At 45.7% G+C, this 21,014-nt stretch overlaps 1 protein-coding gene across 2 annotated transcripts in view; it reads left to right on the top strand.

The window, feature by feature from the left end:
* Positions 1-21,014, top strand: part of LOC119170611 (acyl-CoA synthetase short-chain family member 3, mitochondrial) — a 53,715-nt gene that overhangs the window by 2,345 nt on the left and 30,356 nt on the right. Inside the window, exons 1-2 of one of the 2 annotated variants that reach the window (XM_075887032.1) lie at positions 9,190-9,514; positions 14,342-14,486. In XM_075887032.1, the coding sequence (XP_075743147.1) occupies positions 9,240-9,514; positions 14,342-14,486 (420 nt within the window). In that variant the 5' untranslated portion in view covers positions 9,190-9,239. Of the gene's footprint in view, positions 1-9,189; positions 9,515-14,341; positions 14,487-21,014 lie in introns of those variants that run through there. The other variant, XM_075887033.1, reaches the window with a different exon arrangement.

Below are 21,014 nucleotides of genomic sequence, written 5' to 3'. Positions count from 1 at the left end.
AAAAAAACAAAACGTGCGACCGAGTACTTTTTTTTGTTTACACTCATACCCACAGCGCCATTCAGGCGTTACAGTGGGGGGTTACACAGATAATTTATACATGATACATTTTAAGAACATTGGTACAGGAAAAAAAAGAGATTTAGAACCATGATTACTAAGGAGAAATAGTGGCATACATTTTGTTAATGTGCATGAGTGACATAAATATAATCTAGCCTAGACGAAGAGAAAAAAGCAAGAATGCAAATATACTGTACAAACACAAAACATACAAAATCTATGTGATAAGAACTAAACATTGCATAAAATTCAACTGCAGCTGAAGACAGAAAGACATGTCAAAAAGCGGGTCACACACTTCGTCATCTAATGTGCTGACTGTGTCAGCAGGTAGACCAGGTAGACAATTCCATTCATTGTTTTGGGGAAAGAAGTGCTTTTAAAAATATTAGTCCTGCAACTATATTCTCTGACACTGAGGCTCATGATGAGTTCGTCTTGATATATAACGAAGGTGAAGAATGTGCTGATTGCAGTCTATTCTAGTGTGGCCATAATATATATTGTGAGAAAGCTTCAAGCGTAAAATTTTCCTTTTTTTTTGTAGAAACTGCTATTTCAATGTTTTCTTTTAAGCAGCAATACTAAGGTTTCTTTCATAGTTACTGATAACGTACCTTGCATCTATGTCCTGACTTCGCTCAAGCCTGTCGCTATCGGCATTCGTAGGAGGTTCCCACACAGTGCACCTGTCCTCTAAAGTTGGTCAGACGCAGCTCTTGTAGGGAAAATAGCGGGCCTGCTGAGGAAACAGCTTTGTGTTACCCGCAATAATCCCCACAACCTACATGCCTTTGTTGTAATGGAATCGACGTGCCATTGCCAACACATAAATGATGAAAGAAATACGCCCGAGTACTTACACTCAGGAACAGTTCGTAACGGATCACCAGCCAGGTTATAAAGGGCCTGTGCCGTGTGTGTGTGTGTGTGTGTGTGTGTGTGTGTGTGTGTGTGTGTGTGTGTGTGTGTGTGTGTGTGTGTGTGTGTGTGTGTGTGTGTGTGTGTGTGTGTGTGTGTGTGTGTGTGTGTGTGTGTGTGTGTGTGTGTGTGTGTGTGTGTGTGTGTGTGTGTGTGTGTCCACCCAAAATTGGCCATGAAAGTTGTAGAACTTGCAGGACCTAGGCCCATAAATTGACCTATAAAAACTTTCGTTGTAGTCCAACAATGATCGTCCGCGCACGGAACCAGGAGTATGACTACTGCCGCGCTAGCGTCCCTTGCGGATGACGTCAGCGAATACCTCCTATATACTAACGGCGGCTGTCACAGCATGAACACGGACGGCACTCCCAACGAAACGCTGCTCCCTCTCGCGGTAGCCGCGCTTCGAGTTTCAACGTCACCGACCGTGACGCTTGTTTTCGGTGAATCAACTAGCGCGGAGCTCGTAATAACGCCATCCACCATGTATGCGAATGCGCCGTGAAACAAACAAAAAACATATATTCACCTTGGAGGAGCTCCGTACACACAATGCGTTTCGCTTCCCTTTATTCCCCCAAGCAGTTAGAGCGTGAATTCCTCAGGTGATTTCATTGTTGTTCTGCCTAGGTTAGAATTACTTATTGAATTCGTGAGCGATGCTACTTGACGCATGTATGTATCGTGTTGCTGACCATTCATTTTATTTCCTTTCATTTATTGCATCCTTAAAAGGCCCGAGGGCATCGCATAAGGGGGGGGGGCAAATACACTGTGAGGGTGTACAATTTCATGTTAACAAATTATTTTAAAGAATACAGTTCTAAATACGCATATGGTAGTTTGGTCAAGAATGACAACAAAAACTAATCAAACAATAAACAAAAGAAACGTTTGACTGGGAATCAGAGTACAAACAACATGGCAAAACAAATTATATATACAGTATATATATGTACATATGTACAGTATATATATGTACATATATATGTATTAAATATATGTAAGATATGTCTGCAGCCATGGGTTATTGGGTGGAATCAAAGTGGTATTCCAATTTTGCGCGGAATGATGTGCAGTCAGGTGTGGCAACTATGGAGTCGGGGAGGCGATTCCAAAGTGTAATTGCTTGGGGGGAAAAGGAGTCGTTCCCTGCAGATGTATGGCCGTTGATTGGTGCAATGAGGATAGAATGGTTAATGCGAGAAGAAGTTCTGTTAGGGGGCTGTAAAAGTTCGTGTCTTGATTTCGGGCGGAAAAAGAAACTGTGCGGGAGGCATAGGCGTGAGATCAGGTGGCGTGACCCGAGAGATTGTAGTTGGATTGATTGTTTTATGGCAGTGACGCTAATTTCTCTGGATAACTGTGAGGTTATCAAGCGGGGAGCGCGGTTTTGGACTGATTCTAGTGCGTTAGCGAGATATGCCTGGGATGTATTCCAAATGGACGATGCATATTTGAGCTTTGGGCGTACGTATGTTAAGTATGCTATAGTTTTTTAGCGTCCGGAGATGCTGATTTTATATTACGGCGCAGAAATCCAAGCGTGCGCAGAACGTTTGAGCAGATGGTCTGCACGTGCGGCGCAAATGAAAGAGTTGGGTACATGTGCACACCAACATACCTGTACGACGAAGCCGAATCGAGACGAAGCGATTTGATAAAGCAGGTATGATGAACAGTGGCGCGCTTACGGGAAAAATGACATCGATTTGTATTTGATTAGGTTTAACTGCATTGATGAGTCTTGGCACCATAGTGCAGCTGAGGTCTTGTAGTTTAGTGCTGTCTTCAATGTTTCAATATTTTTTTAAAGTATTATTATTCCATTGGTGTTGTATCTTGCCTATTGGAATTGGTTCTGTAAATCTGTTGCCCATCTTCTTCTTCTGCCTAATTTTTGTTCCCACTGATGGTATATTCTCTGGTTGGCATCACTTTTGGTGCCTATCATTTGCGTATTCACTCCCTTCTCTGTAGTGAAACCTGTGATAGATTCACTGCATTTGAAAGAACGTAATACAAACAAAGAATAGAAGGGAGACGGGACTCGCCACTTATTCGTGACGCGGTCAGACAAGAGAAGTCTCACCAATTATGTCCTTTAGTGGATCGAGACACTCTATCCTCACGACGAATTGTGTATTCCGAAACGTACTTATTTTCAAGTACGTCGGGCAATCAAATAACGTTTATGGCATGTAATTAAGAAATATTTTCGCAAACAGAAATAAGTGTTTGTTTCGTTGTGTTGCATCAAAAAGAAAGAAAGAAATTTGGAGGATGCTTGATCCTCGCGTTCAAGAGTAGAACGCGATATCGTAATCGGGCCCCGTGTGTATACCGCCTTCTCAATTGCCAGCCTCACTTCGGTTCTGGGTGCACACTTAACGACTGCGCGCATAAGATATACCTTTGCAAGCTATCCTATAGAATACCCACTGCAAGTTCAGTTGTCAATTGCCCGCTACACCGTGATTCTCCCGTTTTAGAATCAGCAATATGCCCACCATACTAGTCCCTTAATGTCGACACGCGATCCCACACGCAGTTGCACAATCGGTCAATGGTTCCTGCAGCTGATGATGATGAATAATTAAGTCTGAACACTTTGTAAAGGGTGGGCCTTTAGAACATACACTCGTTGCAGTTCACAGGTTCTGACGCATGGCGCGAATGCACGCTTCTTTCACACAGTGTTACACGCTTTAAGGAGACTTCTTCTACTATAATAGGTGGCATTCATGTGGCTTTTTTTTCTGAAACAGCCTCAAGCATTAGTGTGGTTCCCTGAAATTAAAAAAAAAAAGTCGTGGCTTTGTGGTAGAAGACCTGCTTGCAACGCAGACGGCGTGGATTCGATTCTCATTGCAACCGAACACTTCCATTATATTTATTTCCTTCCACTACATGAGATTGACATAGCGTTTTTTAAACAGTTTCAAGCAATAGGGTAGCTGCCGTAAGACACCTGCTTATCACCTAAACGGCCTGTACTCGATTCTCACTCGAACCAAAGGATTTTATCATTGTATTTTGTTTGCACATTTCTTCATTTTTTGATGATGGACAGGATGATATTTTTCGCTCACAACTAACGACACCGGAATACGCGAAATGAGCTTTTTAAAAGAATTGCGTAAAACCAGTTAGAACCATGGGCCCTGAGTGTGATTAGATGAAATGCGTTCCAATGTCTGCACCGCTACAATTCTCAGCTCATGAGCACACACAAAGGAAGGCGTATATTTACTATTAGCATCGCTTGTATCGTTTTTTAATGATCTTGCCGCTGAATTTGGTCAAATTGAATTACTTGGCAGTAATTACTATAGAGTTCACCTTGCGGAAATGTCAATCCTGCAATGGCTTCATCGGATGACGGACTTGAATCATCCTATTTTACCCGACCACATATCGCCTCTAATAAAAAAAAGTGGACGTCATCCTAAATACTGTCCTAAAGGATGTCTTTGTCTATCTAAGATGTCTGCTGCTGAACAAGAAGCAAACGTGAAAACAGCGAGCAAATATCACATTTACCGGTTATTCTGAAGATTTTACCGCACATTTCTTGACACACTATACCACAGTAGTGAAGGAAAAAAGTGTGCAATTACGGCTTAGTTTTCTCTGTTAGCTAAAATGATAATGAGATCTAACAGAGAATCATGCCAAAGAAAGTATAGGGGGCGGGGGGTGTTATATGAGGTAATTGTAATGTAAATGCCAAGAAAGAAAAGTGGATGAAAAGATAACGTAGTGGGCAGGGACCGAACTTGCGACCTTTCAATAAAACAGAGTGCACGTCACATTGACCTTATAGTGAGGGAAGTGCTGTGACAAGCCCCCCCCCCCCCCCCCCCCCGCACCCCCTTAAGAAGAACCCTGCACACGCTTATGGTGCCAGAGCTTGTCAAGACGGGGCGGAATCTGATATTCCCGTGAAAGGTTGCCGCGTGGCGGATCTCTTTCTCACAAAATTAAGGGATCCTATACTCGATCGGCAAAATGGCCCATCATGTAAGCTCCCTAATCAAATTAGTCCGTGACCTGGTGCGGTATAATAGAACGGCTACCGTGCCAGCGAGCCATAGCGTCGTCATTTTTTTTTCTTTTTGTTTTGTAAACAGGAAGCCAGGCCGCAAGAAGACGCAGATAAAGAAGCCTGAGCGGTCGCCGGAAAGAAGCAATGGCGCGTAACGACTTTAGCAGCGAAGTCCTAAGGACCCTCGCCCTCCTTCCTTCCTCCTCGCCCATTCCGCAGTGATTTATGTCAAGTGCCTAAAAGCGGCGTGCACTGCTTAGTGCCGCAAATGTTTCTGCCCCTAATGGCCGGAGAATTAATTATGCACGTCGTTACATTGTACCACCCCCTACCGTCGTCCACTCGCAGCATTAAGGTTCTAAGCGTACAGCAATGACCGAGTTGATGCGTGCGCCGCGTTTCGCGCGTATGTAAACATCGCAAGAACAGCGTGTTTTATCGTTGCACTTAGCTTGTAATCCCAACAAAGGGGATTTTCGTATGCAGTGAACGCAGCGTGGACCATGACAGGGATGGTAGTTCCATACAGTGAACGTATCCTTCTTGTCTCTGTGTCGTCGTTTTGTTCTCGCGCTATAACTATCATCGTCCGCCGCGTCTTGTTTCACAAATGCACATGATGGCGAATCGATAGAGCTTCCTCTTATGCCAGGTTGGCACGAAGTGTGGCAGCTTGGGCTAGTTGGTATGGCATGACGATAGTTATAGCGCGAGGACAAAACGACGAAACAGAGACAAGAAGGACAAGAGACTTCGTGTCCTTCTTGTCTCGGTGTCGTCGTTTTATTCTCGCGCTATAATTATCGTTGGCGTGAAGCTGCTTGGGATCAACCACAGTTGCAGTGAAGTCGAGAAAGAGTAACGTCGAAACACTCACATCCGTTTCGTGTCATACGCGGCAGTATGTTTGGTACAGCCACCTTGAATAATAAAAATTCAAAAATGTGCCTAATAATTGAATATTTTTCAACAGATCAAGGAATGCGCAAATTCGAAAGTGATGCCTGGGATCCTTTCAAACAGCAGTCTCAAATGTTACATCCGTCAACGACCCGCAGTGACGGAAAATATTGTGCTTTCTTGCTATCGGTGTGGGAGCCAAAAAAAAAAAAAGCGTATTTCGAAATCTAATTTCGGTGATTCCGTTAACGCGCATATTATTTCCTTCTCCGAGACTCTACGAGGTGGTTTAATTGAACATGACTTTCCGGGAGTTTTCCTTCGTCTTACCCTGCCTAATATATCTCTTCATGGTTACAAACGCGCAAAAACACGAGACACAAACAAAGAATACTCAAGGGTGGGCTCCGGAACATTCGTGTACTCTTCGTTTGTGACTCGTGTGTTCTTGCACCGCTTGTAACCATGAGCTCACACCAACTTGCCCAACTACCAGTGTCGCTTGCTTTTAAGCGTTAAGTGTTTTCTTACGCATGACCAATCCCGCCTGCTTTTATTAATACAGCAATTTTATGGAGGCTCTCGACAGGTTTTTGCTGACGCCGTCGCCGTCATGTTCTGCAAAAGTTTCAAATCGATGACATCCCTCTACTCATTAATGTCCGCGTAAAAGGGCCGAGCCGGAGGAAAGAACACGGCTGAAGCAGAGAGGAAACGAGCCGACCCATCTCCGCTGCACATGGGGAACGCATGCGATAGCATCAGTCCGCATGAGAGGCCCGCCGTCGATTGCTACTCAAGCAGGGAGAAAACGCTGCACCCGTGTTGAAAGAGCGCGAAGTAACACGGGGAGGGGAGGGGTGGGGGCTCGTGTGGCGACTGTGAACATTGATGACAAGGGCGCGCTATCTCGGCAGGAATTAGCAGACGGCTGGTATGTACCCTACCGCGTGCCGTGCTTCCAATGCAGAGACTCAGCGAAAACAGCTTCTCTAACTGAAGCAGCCGTATTTCGTTACACTAGCATGTTGTTAAGCTACGCGAGGTCGGATTCAAAAGAGTTGAGTGCCAGCCTTACTTCGTGTAACATTACAATTTGTTGCTATCACATTCATTGCTTGACCTTTACGGTGAAACTGTGTTTTTTTTTTTTGTTTACCTATTCCCATAGTAGATTAGAGCCATGAAATGAGTCATAAGTTAGCAGTATCAGCGCATATAATTATTATTCTTATTTCTGGGGTATTTATGGCTCTACGCGTCGCAGGCCAGCAAAGCGACGCGGGCATTGCTAAGTTTTCTAAAGACGACCGGACAACGCGACCGCTTATAAGCGTGCAATGGACAAGGTCACATCTACACACACGTTGCCCTTCACTTCTCTCTCTCTCTTCTCCTTTAATCCCCTCATTCCTTCCCCCAGTGCAGGGTAGCAAATCAGACGTGCGTCTGGTTGACCTCCCTGCCTTTCATTTCTTCCTTTCCTCCTCCTCCTGTGGTATTCGTTATTAAAAGACGAGGACTCTATAGTTTCCGGCGGTTTCAATGACCATGATGATATCGATCGCCGATGGCGTAAATCCAGAAAAATCACAAGGGCTAACATACATCTTGCCATGGTGGCAATTTTATTTTCATAAATGAAGTTTTTTTTATTTTTACTTATACAGAAATTGAACTTATGACTCGAAATCAAATTGAAAAATTAATATGGGTTCCCATTTGACATAATTGTGTTGTTTTACTCTGAAACCGATCGAACGGTAGCTGCGATTTCAAGTCTTATATGTATACACAGGTGAGGAGTACTGAACACCTTACATATTACAAAAAAGAAAAGAAAAAAGATAATCTTAAAGCTGTTGAATGTGCTACACTTAACTGTCAAGTCACTTAGATATATATTGTTTGAAAAGAAATAACAAGAGGGGAAAAAGCAAGCTTGGGGTGTCCCCCAAGCATGAGCGGGAGGAGGGTCATTACCCTTCTAACCCCCCTACCCTTCTGATTTATGGCACTGTGCACGCCGGCCTAATGTTACTGTGTGCGGGCTTCCTTTACTAAGTGCAGGCTTCCAGGTATCCAGGATTTTAAGTAAAGAAGTTCTGGGGTTTTGTGGGCCCAAACCACGATATGTTTATAAGGGACGCCGTAGTATTGAAGGCGCCGGAAATTTCGACTTTCCAGTTTTCCTTAATATACTCTGACAGAGCACACTGCACGGGTCATCATTAGCATTCCCTTTCCATTGAAATGCGAATACCACTGCACGGATCGAACCCGCTACCTGAGAGTCAGCAGACGATCGTCGTATACTCACCTCCGTGAATAACGGGCTTTTAGTTATTTTACTTTGTTTACTTACGCCATCCCGTGGTCGAAAGACCAAAGAGGGGGAATAACGAAAGCTGACTGACGAAATGAATTCAACTAAAAGAGGTAAACAATAATTAGTGTGAATTAGGATTGACGTAAGATCTCCAGGTGGCTTGTGTTTTTTGCCACATATCTCTTTCGAGTATATTTGTTTTGTTTTTGAAAAAATATGGTGTTGATTTAATTTATTATCTATTACCAATAATAAAGCTTTATATGTTGTACATTTGAGCGAGCATCGAAATTTCATTCTAAAATCTGTAATGTTTCTATTCTATAACCTTCCTTACTCTAAAATCCTGTAAGATTTTATTAGACCACTCAATTCCTGGCGCATCCCCACAGCGGGTACGGGCCACGAGTGAAGGCGAACAAGAACAAGAATGGTGGGCGCTGTCTATCGATTCTGTGATGAACTGGAAACAATAGACCATTTCTTTTTGACCTGCAGGCGGTTTAACACATTACGAAAAACCCTATTAGAAATACCTTTACGTGGTATTGGTATGGACTTATCTCTGCCCGTCATTTTGTCTTTTGGAGCATCCATTTCTGGTTTCTCTAATGCGACAGTATGCGCGGCCGTCCGGGACTATATTGATTAAACTAATAGGTTTACTAGTTAACCAGTTTCATTATCGTAACAGGTTCGCATAATTATATACGTATTAAATCAGATAATTGTTCTATTCTGAGAATAAATTCGTTTATGTAAGTATTTGTATGTATTACATTTAGCACCACACTTTCCTAGGCTATCGGTAATCTTTCTGTTATACCTCCATCATTCCAAATATGAACAGTAAATTTTAAAGCCACTCGATTCTTGGCCAATCCCCCACAGTGGGTATGCGCCACTAACAATAGGAAAACAACAACAACAACAACAACGACATCGTCGCATCGCTTTGACACGCACGGCGCGGACATGCTGCTTCTGCGGCGGCTTCTGGCGTCGCGCCACCATGCGTCCCTTCTCTGGTCGCCGTCGACGTGGGCTGCCGGCCGTCGCCACTGCCACGGGCGCGAGCTGACGCACAGGCAGTGGCGAGGTTCGCGCATCGTGGGCGACGAGTACCGGGACGCCTACCTGACAGCGTGCGAGGAGCCCGACTCCTTCTGGCCCGACGTGGCCAAGAGACTCGTGTGGGATCGCAAGTGGATACGCGTCATTGACGACTACCACAAGCCGTTCACCAAGTGGTGAGACGCCGCTGTATAGGACTGCTATATAGAGCTGAGGCTTGGACAAGTTGGTTCGTCCTTATAGGAGCAAAAAACAGCGCAAAATTAAGACGGGACACGTGGTGAAAAGGCACGACAACATTCCGTGCCTTCTTCATCTTGTGTCCCATCCGTCTGAATTTCGCACTCTTTTTTCCCCTCTTATAAGCCGCTCGAAAGTGACCATCTCTCCGTCCACGGCTGATTGATATGTGGGGTTTAACGTCCCGAAACCACCATATGATTATGAGAGACGCCGTAGTGGAGGGCTCCGGAAATTTTCGACCACCTGGGGTTCTTTAACGTGCACCCCAAATCTGAGCACACGGGCTCTACAACATTTCCGCCTCCATCAGAAATGCAGCCGCCGCAGCCGGGATTCGAACCCACGACCTGTGGGTCAGCAGCCGAGTACCTTAGCCACTAGGCCACCGCGGCGGGGCTGTCCAAGGCTGTGCGCAGGAATTTCAATAGGGGGTGTTTACCCGTAGAACGGCTAACTTTCGCGACTGGTGGTAGATGATAAGGCGTGTATATGAACCTTATAGTATCACCCGAAAAGTTAGAACTTGAAAAAAAGTTTGGGGGGGTGTGAAAACCTCCCGAACCCCTGAACCCCACCCTAGTTACGGTTCTATCTGTCTCCACACTGTTTGACCCATACGGGAATCATAGGTAATAACTATATGTTTCCGACGACAAAAGAGCAACCATAACGCAGACAAAGAAAACACACGAGGGAGCGCTTAAAAGAGAAGAACTTTATTAATAGTGCCCAGCGAAGTTGGAACTGAAAATTTTTGTTGGAAGAAAAAAGAAACAACAAACAAAACGTTCTTTTTATGCAAGGAATGAATTGCACAGCAGAGACGTGTGCACGTCTGTGAAGAGTACGAGTAGCAGGCCTTTTTTGGCAGGGCGACACCGTACCGCAGTTGCGGGCTATGGCGTGGTGTGCCACGCGCGTCCTGCTTTGCACGAGTTACAGCGTTGAAAGTTGCGCTTTTTTTTAAACGCACACACTCCCCCGGGAAGCTTTAAGCGTCTTGATTACAAAAAATGACGCATTTTTACCGATAACAGAGCGCCTGTTATCAGTCGAAACGCGTCATCTTTTGACATCGATACGCCGAAAGCGCCCTGCGGGACCGTGTATATTCAAATAAACAGGCACACGTTTCAACGTTGACAGTCGTGCAAAGCTAGACAGCATGTCTGTTACACTGCGCTACTCTTGCGCTTGGAATTTCCTGCGATATTACTAGGAAACCCAATGTTCCTATAAGCACACACTTCGGAGCCCGCCTCACAGGGCTATAGGCCGGCTGCTCGCATGCTCCCGACAGTCGTGGGCGTACTCATGGATTGAAACCGGACAAATCAGGGCTAAACACTACACACACATTCGTATCTGCCGTCTTCAGTTCGGTTCATATCAACGTAATTTCAACTCGAATGCGTAGACCCAAGCCAATATTCTCATCAGAAAGATTCGCAGATCCAGCCACTCATTTTAGGTTGGTGGAGGTCGCCTGATGTAATACCGGGGAAAAAGGTGCCCTTCCCCTTTTGTTTTTGAAGTTACTATCATCACAAAAAAAACATCACAGCCGATCACAGCATCAGTATTGTTCATTTGAGCTCGCAGTGGTCCTGCTGATTGGTCCTAATTGGTAATAGGAGGTGAACTACTGGCACTGAAGAAGGGTGGAATGACGATCGCTACTACCCCCCCCCCACCCCCCATTGGTTCGCCACTGCGTGGTTATCTCGATTAATCGCACATACCAGTCATTATACTTAAACACTTGATTTCGTCCTTAAATTCGTGAGTATACGGCTGTCATCACAAAACAGCACCATCTTCTCGAACACGATTCAAAAAGTAACATCGTGAAAAAAAAAAACAATTCCATACAAAGTACACGGGTGAACCTCTTGAAAATATAACGATATAGTAATTGTTAGGGTTTCACGTCACAAAACCACGATATGATTATGAGGGACGCCAGATATAGTAAAGAGCTCCGGATATTTCGAGCACGTGGGGTTCTTTATCGTGCCCTTAAATCGAACTTCACGGGCCTCAAACATTTTCGCCTCAATTGAAAACGCGACCACCACGTTCGGAATATATGATACCGGAACATTGGGGCCAGCAATCGGGCACCATAAACATTACACACCACAGTGGCAGGCTGAGGCAGTTACAGGACGTCTTATAGGCAATCCTACTTAAGCTATGCGCGCGTCGCCAATGAATCTCTTTATATTTTTGTGTGTCGCGACGGGAAGTAAGAGGACCTCGAAACGTCGAATGTTGTTGTTAGTGGTTCATGAGGAAAAGGAAGAAGGCACCTAATCTCTGTCTGCCTATAGGCGACACGGCGCAGTGCCTGAAACGTCGAATGCACCGACCTAACTGTATTCACGTGTATTCGTCTGCCGTATCTAGCACACGGCAGCGGTAACAGCCACACATGGCGTCACTGAAATCCATTCGTAAAATAAGGATTGTCTGCCTCTCTGTGCATGTGCACGCTCTCGTGACTTCAGGGCGCGAGATTCAAAATTGTATGTTAATAATGACAAAAGCGCTACTGGAACAGAGGTTAAAAAAGAACGCAGGACGGTTCGCTTTTACTGGACATTTTTATTTGAAAAAGCAAAAGAAAAAAGTTCTTATATATACTCGTAGAATGAATATACGTACGCCAACGCAGGCTGAGCAGCGTTGTTATCTTGAACAGCATGATTTAACGAGTACTAACGCTAAGAAAAAAAGAAACGACTACATATGGACATAGTACACGGGTAAAACTCTCGAAGATCAAGAACACTCGCTCATATACAGCCCAAAAATTAAAATAATAATAATAATAATAATAATAATAATAATAATAATAATAATAATAATAATAATAATAATAATAATAATAATAATAATAATAATAATAATAATAATAATAATAAACGACGACAACGACAGCAACAGCAACAGCAACAACATCAACAACAACAGCAACAGCAACAACAGCAACAGCAACAGCAACAACAACAACAACAACAACAGTAACAACAACAACAACAGTAACAATAACAACAATAACAATAATATAATAAGCAAACTCGGTTTGATGGCAGCACAAACGCCTGGTTTATACAACCAGCTCTGCTCTTCTTAATACGAAAGTCTTCCATTATCTCCCATGTCACTCGCTTGTTACGCAAGTCAACGACGACTCTGTCGTAAAGCTTCGGCTGGGACAAGCACGCCTTGGAGTTCCGCTAAATGCGAGCGCAGCGCCCCTTTCGGAAAGCTTCGATGTTTCGCGAAGGTGCGCGTTGAGGCAACGGTCTGTCTGGCCGACGTATTCCTGAAGACTATACGTGCGCAAAGTTCCCCTTCAGGAACACGTCGGCGCCCCCTGCCTTTTATTATGCCTGGTGCTGTCTTTGCATTCCCCCCCCCCCCCTCCATGTTACTTCAATGTGTGAGGCAGAACAGATGGGTGGAGCGAGTAGGTACTGACTCACTATGACGTAAATGCAACACACACACATACACACACACACACACACACACACACGCGCGCGCGCGCGCACACACACACGCGCACACACACACGCGCACGCGCACACGCGCACACGCGCACACACGCACACACACGCACACAAAAGAAAAACGAGGACAAGAAAGTTAACGCCACAAGGGCTTCCCACACCTGAAAGCTTTATTGTTTGAACCGAAAATATATCACATCTAAACTCGTCTTTGCACCCTGCTCCAAGGTGAGTAGGAGCCTTCTGCCTTGCTTGATGTCCCAGCCATAACTTTATGCGCTTTCTTTTACTGACAACATTTGCACTGTTCAGCTTATATTGGCCAATTTGTTTGTGGCCTAAATCTGCCCCCGCACCATACCTTGACGCAACTTTCTGATTGATGCACTGTCTCCATTTTTTTTTTGTCTACATTTGCTGTTTACATACGGACTCCAGTCGGTCAAAATGTTTCCCTATGGGAACGCATATAGGCTGGAGGCAAATAGCATAACTGGATAAATTGCCTATGCGTTGCTCCCTCGTCGTTTGCTGCGGTTTACCGCAGCGCCATGCTTCCGGTAATCCATGCAGTAAGAAACGAATTTGGCACGTTATGAAGACACAGAAACTGAAACACCAAATGAAACGAGTGCACGGAATATTGACTCCGGACACTTTCATGTGGCAGGAGGGTAACATAAAAAAGTATACTCTAACCCCATCTATGGCTATCGCAGAGAAATGTACAACTTCGATGGCCTGCATCGTCTCGTGCTGAGGCTGCTAGGAGCAGGAAGAGCTCTATAGGTGTCTTGGAGACAATACCCCTCCCCAATGCTCTCTCGTAACAAGTATGCACATTCATTCATTCATTCATTCATTCATTCATTCATTCATTCATTCATTCATTCATTCATTCATTCATTTAGCACTCTCCTGTTCTCGGTGTATCATATGCGTCAACCAGCTTACATTCTTCATCACCACTGCCAAATTCCTCTTTGCCCACCCTCTGTTTAATCTAAAGTTCGTAGTAAGGTGGCAACATGATGCAGCAACCTAGGTCGGCCATGGTGGCGAACATTTGGTCCAAGACACGCGCGATAGCGGGACTACATTGAATTAGAAAGTATACAATTGCACAGCCACCCAGCTGCATATATCGATGCGACCACGTGTCTTCGCTAACTCAACGGCGCAGATGACGCTGTTGCGATCGCATCACGTCGCAGAGCGCTTTCATCAACGCGTGCCCTGCAGGTTCCCGGGCGGTGAGATCAGCGTGTGCTACAACGCCGTCGACCGTCACGTGGCGGCCGGGAAAGGAGACCACGTAGCCATCATATACGACAGCCCCGTGACCAACGTGATAGCCAAGATCACCTACAAGGAGCTCAAAGATCAGGTGCGCACGTCCACTTATCTCAGTCATTGATCGAAGCGCGTGCATGCCTCGTGCCCACTATAGAATTACTGCAATAATTCGGAGGACCTCACGATCGATACTGTCCCGTCCGCGATGTCCTCGCTCCGAAGACCTCTTGCTGATCGGAACCAAGGAGGATTTTAAAAAATATTGCTGGAGTGGAAATCATTGCCTATAGTTGTGAAGCCGTGCCTCTAGCAAGATGGTGGCTGCGGCAGCTATCTTACTAGGGGCATCACAAAGTAGGACTGTTCAGCGATTAAGAACGAAGCGTTTCCCTCGCGCGCCCAACGAGTTCAATATGAAAACTTTTTTGGGTCACATAGTGCTCCAAGTGCGTTTTACCAGTTTTCCTTAGTGAGCCCCTAATCGGAGGCAAAGTTCTGGGGAAATTCAGTCACCCATACTCGTTTCTGTGAGTTATTTCATAGTGAAAAACTATTTTTAATAAAAAAAAACTAACGTAGTATTTACATTAGCATATCAAAGCCACTTGATCATTAAGTGCGCACTACCAGAAAAGAGCATGTTTCCGCCATCTTGGCAGTGAAGCCAGCAAGAGCTGGCTTCACTTCTGCTGGCAAGGTATTGCGGGAGCTTCCACTCCAGCAATTTTTTTTAGATGCGGAAGCATCTTATACTCGCGCCTTGTAGTGCGCCGTCCGCGCCGTCCGCGCCGTCCGCACCGCTTCTCGAACATTCGACAGCTGACGCGCGCGCATGCGCCGTCGCGCCGTCGCCCACTCTTCCACCATCTGTGCATCCCTTCCTCCTCTACACACCGCGCGCGCTTCACTCCTCCACCATCTGTGCACCCTTCCTCCTCTACACACCGCGTTCGACATCTACAATTCTCCTGATTCTCCAGTGGACGCGCATGTGGCGTCGCGCTTCGAGAACATTCAACAGCTGACAGTGCATGCGCCGTCGAGCTGTATATATACTCAAGGTCGGCGCTCGCTCGCTCAGTTGCCGCTCGTCGGTTGGTTTGTACGGCGCGTCGACGTCCAAGGTCGCGGTGAAATGAATTCCAACGAATCCACAAACACAATGATCGACGTCCCTTCGACCAGCGCCGCCCTTTCGCATACGTGTGTACGTGTTCACTCATTTAACACCCCCTCCTACAACCACGTTAACCAATTTAGCCATCGACCCAAGTAAGTCGCAATTTAACACCCCATTTCACAACCACGTTAACCAATTTAGCCATCGACCCAAGTAAGTCGCACTTTAACACCCCGTTAACCAATTATATGCTCCGCATCCTCCTCAGTGTTCCCCCGAGGGAAGCTGCGGGCAATTTTTTTAATCCTCCTTGATCGGAACCCCGTCCGCAGTCTTCTCTTCTAAACGTCTCCCACCAGTATTCCTATTTCTTTTAATCCCTCTCTTGTGCACTACTGTTGAGGCATCCTCCCCTGAGAGACACAGTTGCGTGGTGCCCTTTCCCCTTCATTTCCTATTTCGATATCCCCCCCCCCCTCTAAAGCTACTGTATATGCTACCGCGGGTATAGGCGCCATATAGAGTAACTGTAATCCCCACTGTCAGCGAGCGACACCATTAACTGCAGGGAACGTATAGCGAAAATGCGGTGGTTGAACGCGGCTAAACCATGCTTGGCAAGCGATAGCAGCAACTACCACGGAATGCATCTCGTGACGGCATCCAGCGCGTCGGCGCCCCCGCTCGACTAAAAAGCCTGTTTCACATGCGAGCGAACGAGCGGCGGCGGTCGCGGCGATGAGCGGCGGGAGGACGCGCGTTCGTTTCACATGCGCCGCTGCTGTTGCGCGACGCCCGCCGCTCTAGCAGGCAGTGTTGTCCGCGGAAGGCGCCGGTCAAGCGCTGTTTTCAGTAGTATCTGATAGCCGTGCTTCCAGCGCAGGGGTCGCGCGACACAAGTTGAGGTCTCAAGGCCTCAGCTTTTGCCGCGCCTTGATCGGCTGACGCCTCTCGCCGACCGACGGAGAAGCGAGCGAGCGAGGGGAGAACGAACCGATACTGCGCATGTCCGTTGCTATGACGACGCGTGTGCAAGGAGGAAAATCACCTTGGCTGAGCTTGATCGTCGAGTGATTTCAAAAGGTCGTCTTGTGGACTTGAACCGAGAGGAGCCCCCGCCGTGGTGGTCTAGTGGCTAAGGTACTCGGCTGCTGACCCGCAGGGCGCGGGTTCGAATTCCGGCTGCGGCGGCTGCATTTCCGATGGAGGCGGAAATGTTGTAGGCCCGTGTGCTCAGATTTGGGTGCACGTTAAAGAGCCCCAGGTGGTCTAAATTTCTGGAGCCCTCCACTACGGCTTCTCTCATAATCATATAGTGGTTTTGGGACGTTAAACTCCACATATCAATCAATCAACCGAGAGGAGTAGTACAGTTGTCGCTATAAAATGGCACAAAAAGAAAGATGCAAACGCATAGGATGGTTAGGACATCAACAAGGGCTCTTCGAGTACCCACATTCAGCGCCAACAAAAAAGCAACGCTCCTTGTAGAAGTGTAGTAAGCTGGGCCAGTTGGTACAAATCAATTCCGAATGCAGTGCAAAGAAACGGTGGTGCAAACACGTGGGAATGTAGAGATACTAACCCACAAACAAGCGCTGTTGTTTGTATTCTTGCATTCCTGCGTCTTTGCCCCACCGTTTCCTAGCGCTGCATTCGAAAGGGACTTGTGCGAACTGACCAAGCTTACTGCACTTCTGCAGAGAACATTGTTTGTTGTTGGCTTTTCACCATCTGAAATCTTTAACACACGAAAGGGCTATAAATATCGAAACATTTTTGCAAGAACGACGGGTTGTCAATACTGGCCCCTAACAAAAAAAGTTGGGGGACCCTTAAGCTTATCCTTCAAGAGTTGAGCGTGATAGCGATATTCTGTTTCTAATGCGTACTTCAAACATCATCATCATCATCATCATCATCATCAGCCTGACTACGTCCACTGCAGGACAAAGGCCTCTCCCATGTTCCGCCAGTTAACCCGGTCCTGTGCTTGCTGCTGCCAACTTATACCCGCAAACTTCTTAATCTCATCTGCCCACCTAACCTTCTGTCTTCCCCTAACCCGCTTCCCTTCTCTGGGAATCCATTTAGTTACCCTTAACGACCAGCGGTTATCCTGTCTCCGCGCTACATGCCCGGCCCATGTCCATTTCTTCTTCTTGATTTCAGCTATGATATCCTTAACCCCCGTTTGTTCCCTAATCCACTCTGCTCTCTTCTTGTCTCTTAAGGTTACACCTACCATTTTTCTTTCCATTGCTCGCTGCGTCGTCCTCAATTTAAGCTGCACCCTCTTTGTAAGTCTCCAGGTTTCTGCTCCGTAGCTAAGTACCGGCAAGATACAGCTGTTATATACCTTCCTCTTAAGGGGTAGTGGCAATCTACCTGTCATAATCTGAGAGTGCTTGCCAAATGTGCTCCACCCCATTCTTATTCTTCTAGTTACTTCAATCTCGTGGTTCGGCTCCGCGGTTATTACCTGCCCTAAGTAGACATAGTCTTTCACAACTAGAAGTGCACAGCGCTTCGAGATAGGTAATATATTACCTATCTCGAAGCGCTGCTCTTTTCCGAGGTTGTTGTACATTACTTTCGTTTTCTGCAGATTCATTTTAAGACCTACCTTTCTGCTCTCCTTGTCTAACTCCGTAATCATGAGTTGCAATTCGTCCCCTGGGTTACTCAGCAATGCAATGTCATCGGCGAAGCGCAGGTTGCTAAGGTACTCTCCATTAACTCTTATCCCTAAGTGTTCCCATTCTAGGCTTCCGAAAACCTCCTGTAAGCACGTAGTAAATAGCATTGGGGAGATTGTGTCCCCCTGCCTTACACCCTTCTTGATTGGTATTCTGTTGCTTTCTTTATGAAGCACTATGGTAGCAGTTGATCCCCTGTAGATTTCTTCCAGAATGTTTATATATACTTCTACGACGCCCTGATTCCGCAGTGCCTGCATGACGGCTGATATTTCTACTGAATCAAACGCCTTCTCGTAATCTGTGAAGGCTATGTATAGTGGTTGGTTATATTCTGAGCATTTCTCTATTACCTGATTGATAGTATGAATGTGGTCGATTGTTGAGTAGCCTGTTCGAAATCCTGCTTGTTCCTTTGGTTGATTGAATTCTAATGTTTGCTTTACGGTGTTAGCAATTACTTTTGTAAATAGCTTGTATACTACAGAGAGCAAGCTAATCGGCCTGTAATTCTTCAAGTCCTTGTCATTTCCTTTCTTATATATTAAGATGATGTTAGCGTTCTTCCAAGACTCTGGCACTCTTCCCGTCAGGAGACACCTCGTAAACAGGGTGGCTAGTTTTTCTAACACAATCTGTCCTCCATCTTTTAGCAGATCCGATGTTACCTGATCCTCACCAGCAGCTTTGCCTCTTTGCATGCTCTCCAAAGCTTTTTTGACTTCTTCTATCATTACTGGTGGGGTGTCATCTGGGTTACTGCTAGTTATTATAGTATCAAAGTCGTGGTTGTCCCAGCTACTGTACAGATCTCTGTAAAACTCCTCCGCTATTTTAACTATCCTATCCATATTGGTAGTTATTTTGCTTTCTTTGTCCCTTAGTGCATACGTCGGATTTTTGCCTATCCCAAGTTTCCTCTTCACTGCTTTGACGTTTCCTCCGTTTTTCAGAGCGTGTTCAATTCTCTCCATGTTATACCTTCTTACATCGGATACCTTACGCTTATTAATCAACTTCGAAAGCTGTGCCAGTTCTATTTTGTCTTTTGTACTTGAGACTTTCATGATTTGACGCTTCTTAATGAGATTCTTTGTTTCCTGGGAAAGCTTGCCAGTGTCCTGTCTAACTACCCTGCCTCCAACTTCCACTGCACACTCCTTAATGATACTCGTCAGATTATCATTCATTGTATCTATGCTAAGGTTGGTTTCCTCACTAAGAGCCGAGTACCTGTTCTGAAGCGAGACTCTGAATTCCCGTACTTTCCCTCTCAGTGCTAGCTCATTGATTGGCTTCTTGCGTATCAGTTTCTGTCGTTCGTTTCTCAAGTCTAGGCGAATTCGAGACCGTACCATTCTATGGTCACTGCATCGTACCTTGCCAACCACTTCCACATCCTGCACGATGCCTGGGTGTGCACTCATTATAAAGTCTATTTCGTTCTTATTTTCGCCATTAGGGCTCCTTCATGTCCACTTGCGGTTTCCTCGTTTTCGGTAGAAGGTATTCACAATCCGCAAATTATTGCGTTCTGCGAATTCTACTAGTAGCTCTCCTCTGGCGTTTCTAGTGCCGATGCCATAATCTCCTACTGCCTGGTCTCCAGCCTGCTTCTTCCCTACCTTTGCATTAAAGTCGCCCATCACTATAGTATACTGTGTTTTTACCTTACTCATTGCCGATTCCACGTCATCATAGAAGCTTTCAACTGAAGCGTCATCATGGCTGGATGTAGGCGCGTAAGCCTGCACCACCTTCATCTTGTATCTCTTATTCAGTTTAATTACGATACCTACCACCCTTTCATTAATGCTATAGTATTCCTCTATGTTGCCAGCTATGCTTCTGTGAATTAGGAACCCCACTCCCAGTTCTCTTCTGTCAGCTAAGCCCCGATAGCAAAGGACGTGCCCATTCTGTAGCACCGTAAAGGCCTCATCTGTCCTCCTAACTTCACTGAGCCCTATTATATCCCATTTAACACCCTCTAGCTCCTCGAATAGTACAGCTAGACTTCCCTCACTAGATAAGGTTCTAGCGTTAAACGTTGCCAAGTTCAGGTTCACAGTGTATGAAATCTCTTCGTACTTGTTATGCACCTGCTACATGGCCTTCACGATGCGGTAGCGTGTGTGTCTTTTGTAGTGGGTGACTGGCTTTAAACTATGAAGCCATTATGATAGTCCCTTGTTCTGACGCCCGATGGCAATGTACGCTTGTACCACGCATTATTACGGTGATATTTCATGCGGTATTGTAAAGCATGTATACAGGACGCGCGTTTGTGGAGCATATACAAGCAACGTTAACTGCGTTTCCAAGCACAGGAAGTTATTTTCACTGTATTCGCAAGCAGACACGTGGCTGTGTGGTAGAACGCACGCCATGCCACGCAAACTACCCGGGTTCAATCCCCACTCGTACCCAGAATTCTTTATTAGTTTGTTAGCATCTTTCTCAATTTTTCGATCACGCAAAGATGACGATTTTTCGCTCACAACCGACGACGCCGACAGCAACGCCGGAATTTCATCGAAGCAAGCTATTTAACGCTATCGCGTTAGTATCAAAATACTGTGCTGCTCGAACATGCAGTATATATGCGCATACTTGTATCAGTCTATGAGATGAGAATTTGTTTATAAACTTGTTACTTCATTTTCTTTTACTTCACGCTACAAGCTTAATTAGACGGCATTTCACATGGAGTAACACGGATCGGCCAATGCGTGACTGATTTAATCCACGTCTCTCTCATTAAAGAAAAAAAACCTACCTTACAGCTGCCTTACCATTC

Source organism: Rhipicephalus microplus, chromosome 2 (assembly GCF_043290135.1).
Source record: "Rhipicephalus microplus isolate Deutch F79 chromosome 2, USDA_Rmic, whole genome shotgun sequence".
Taxonomy (NCBI): domain Eukaryota; kingdom Metazoa; phylum Arthropoda; class Arachnida; order Ixodida; family Ixodidae; genus Rhipicephalus; species Rhipicephalus microplus.
Note: the sequence above shows the minus strand (reverse complement) of the source record. Positions and strands in the feature narration are given on the sequence as shown.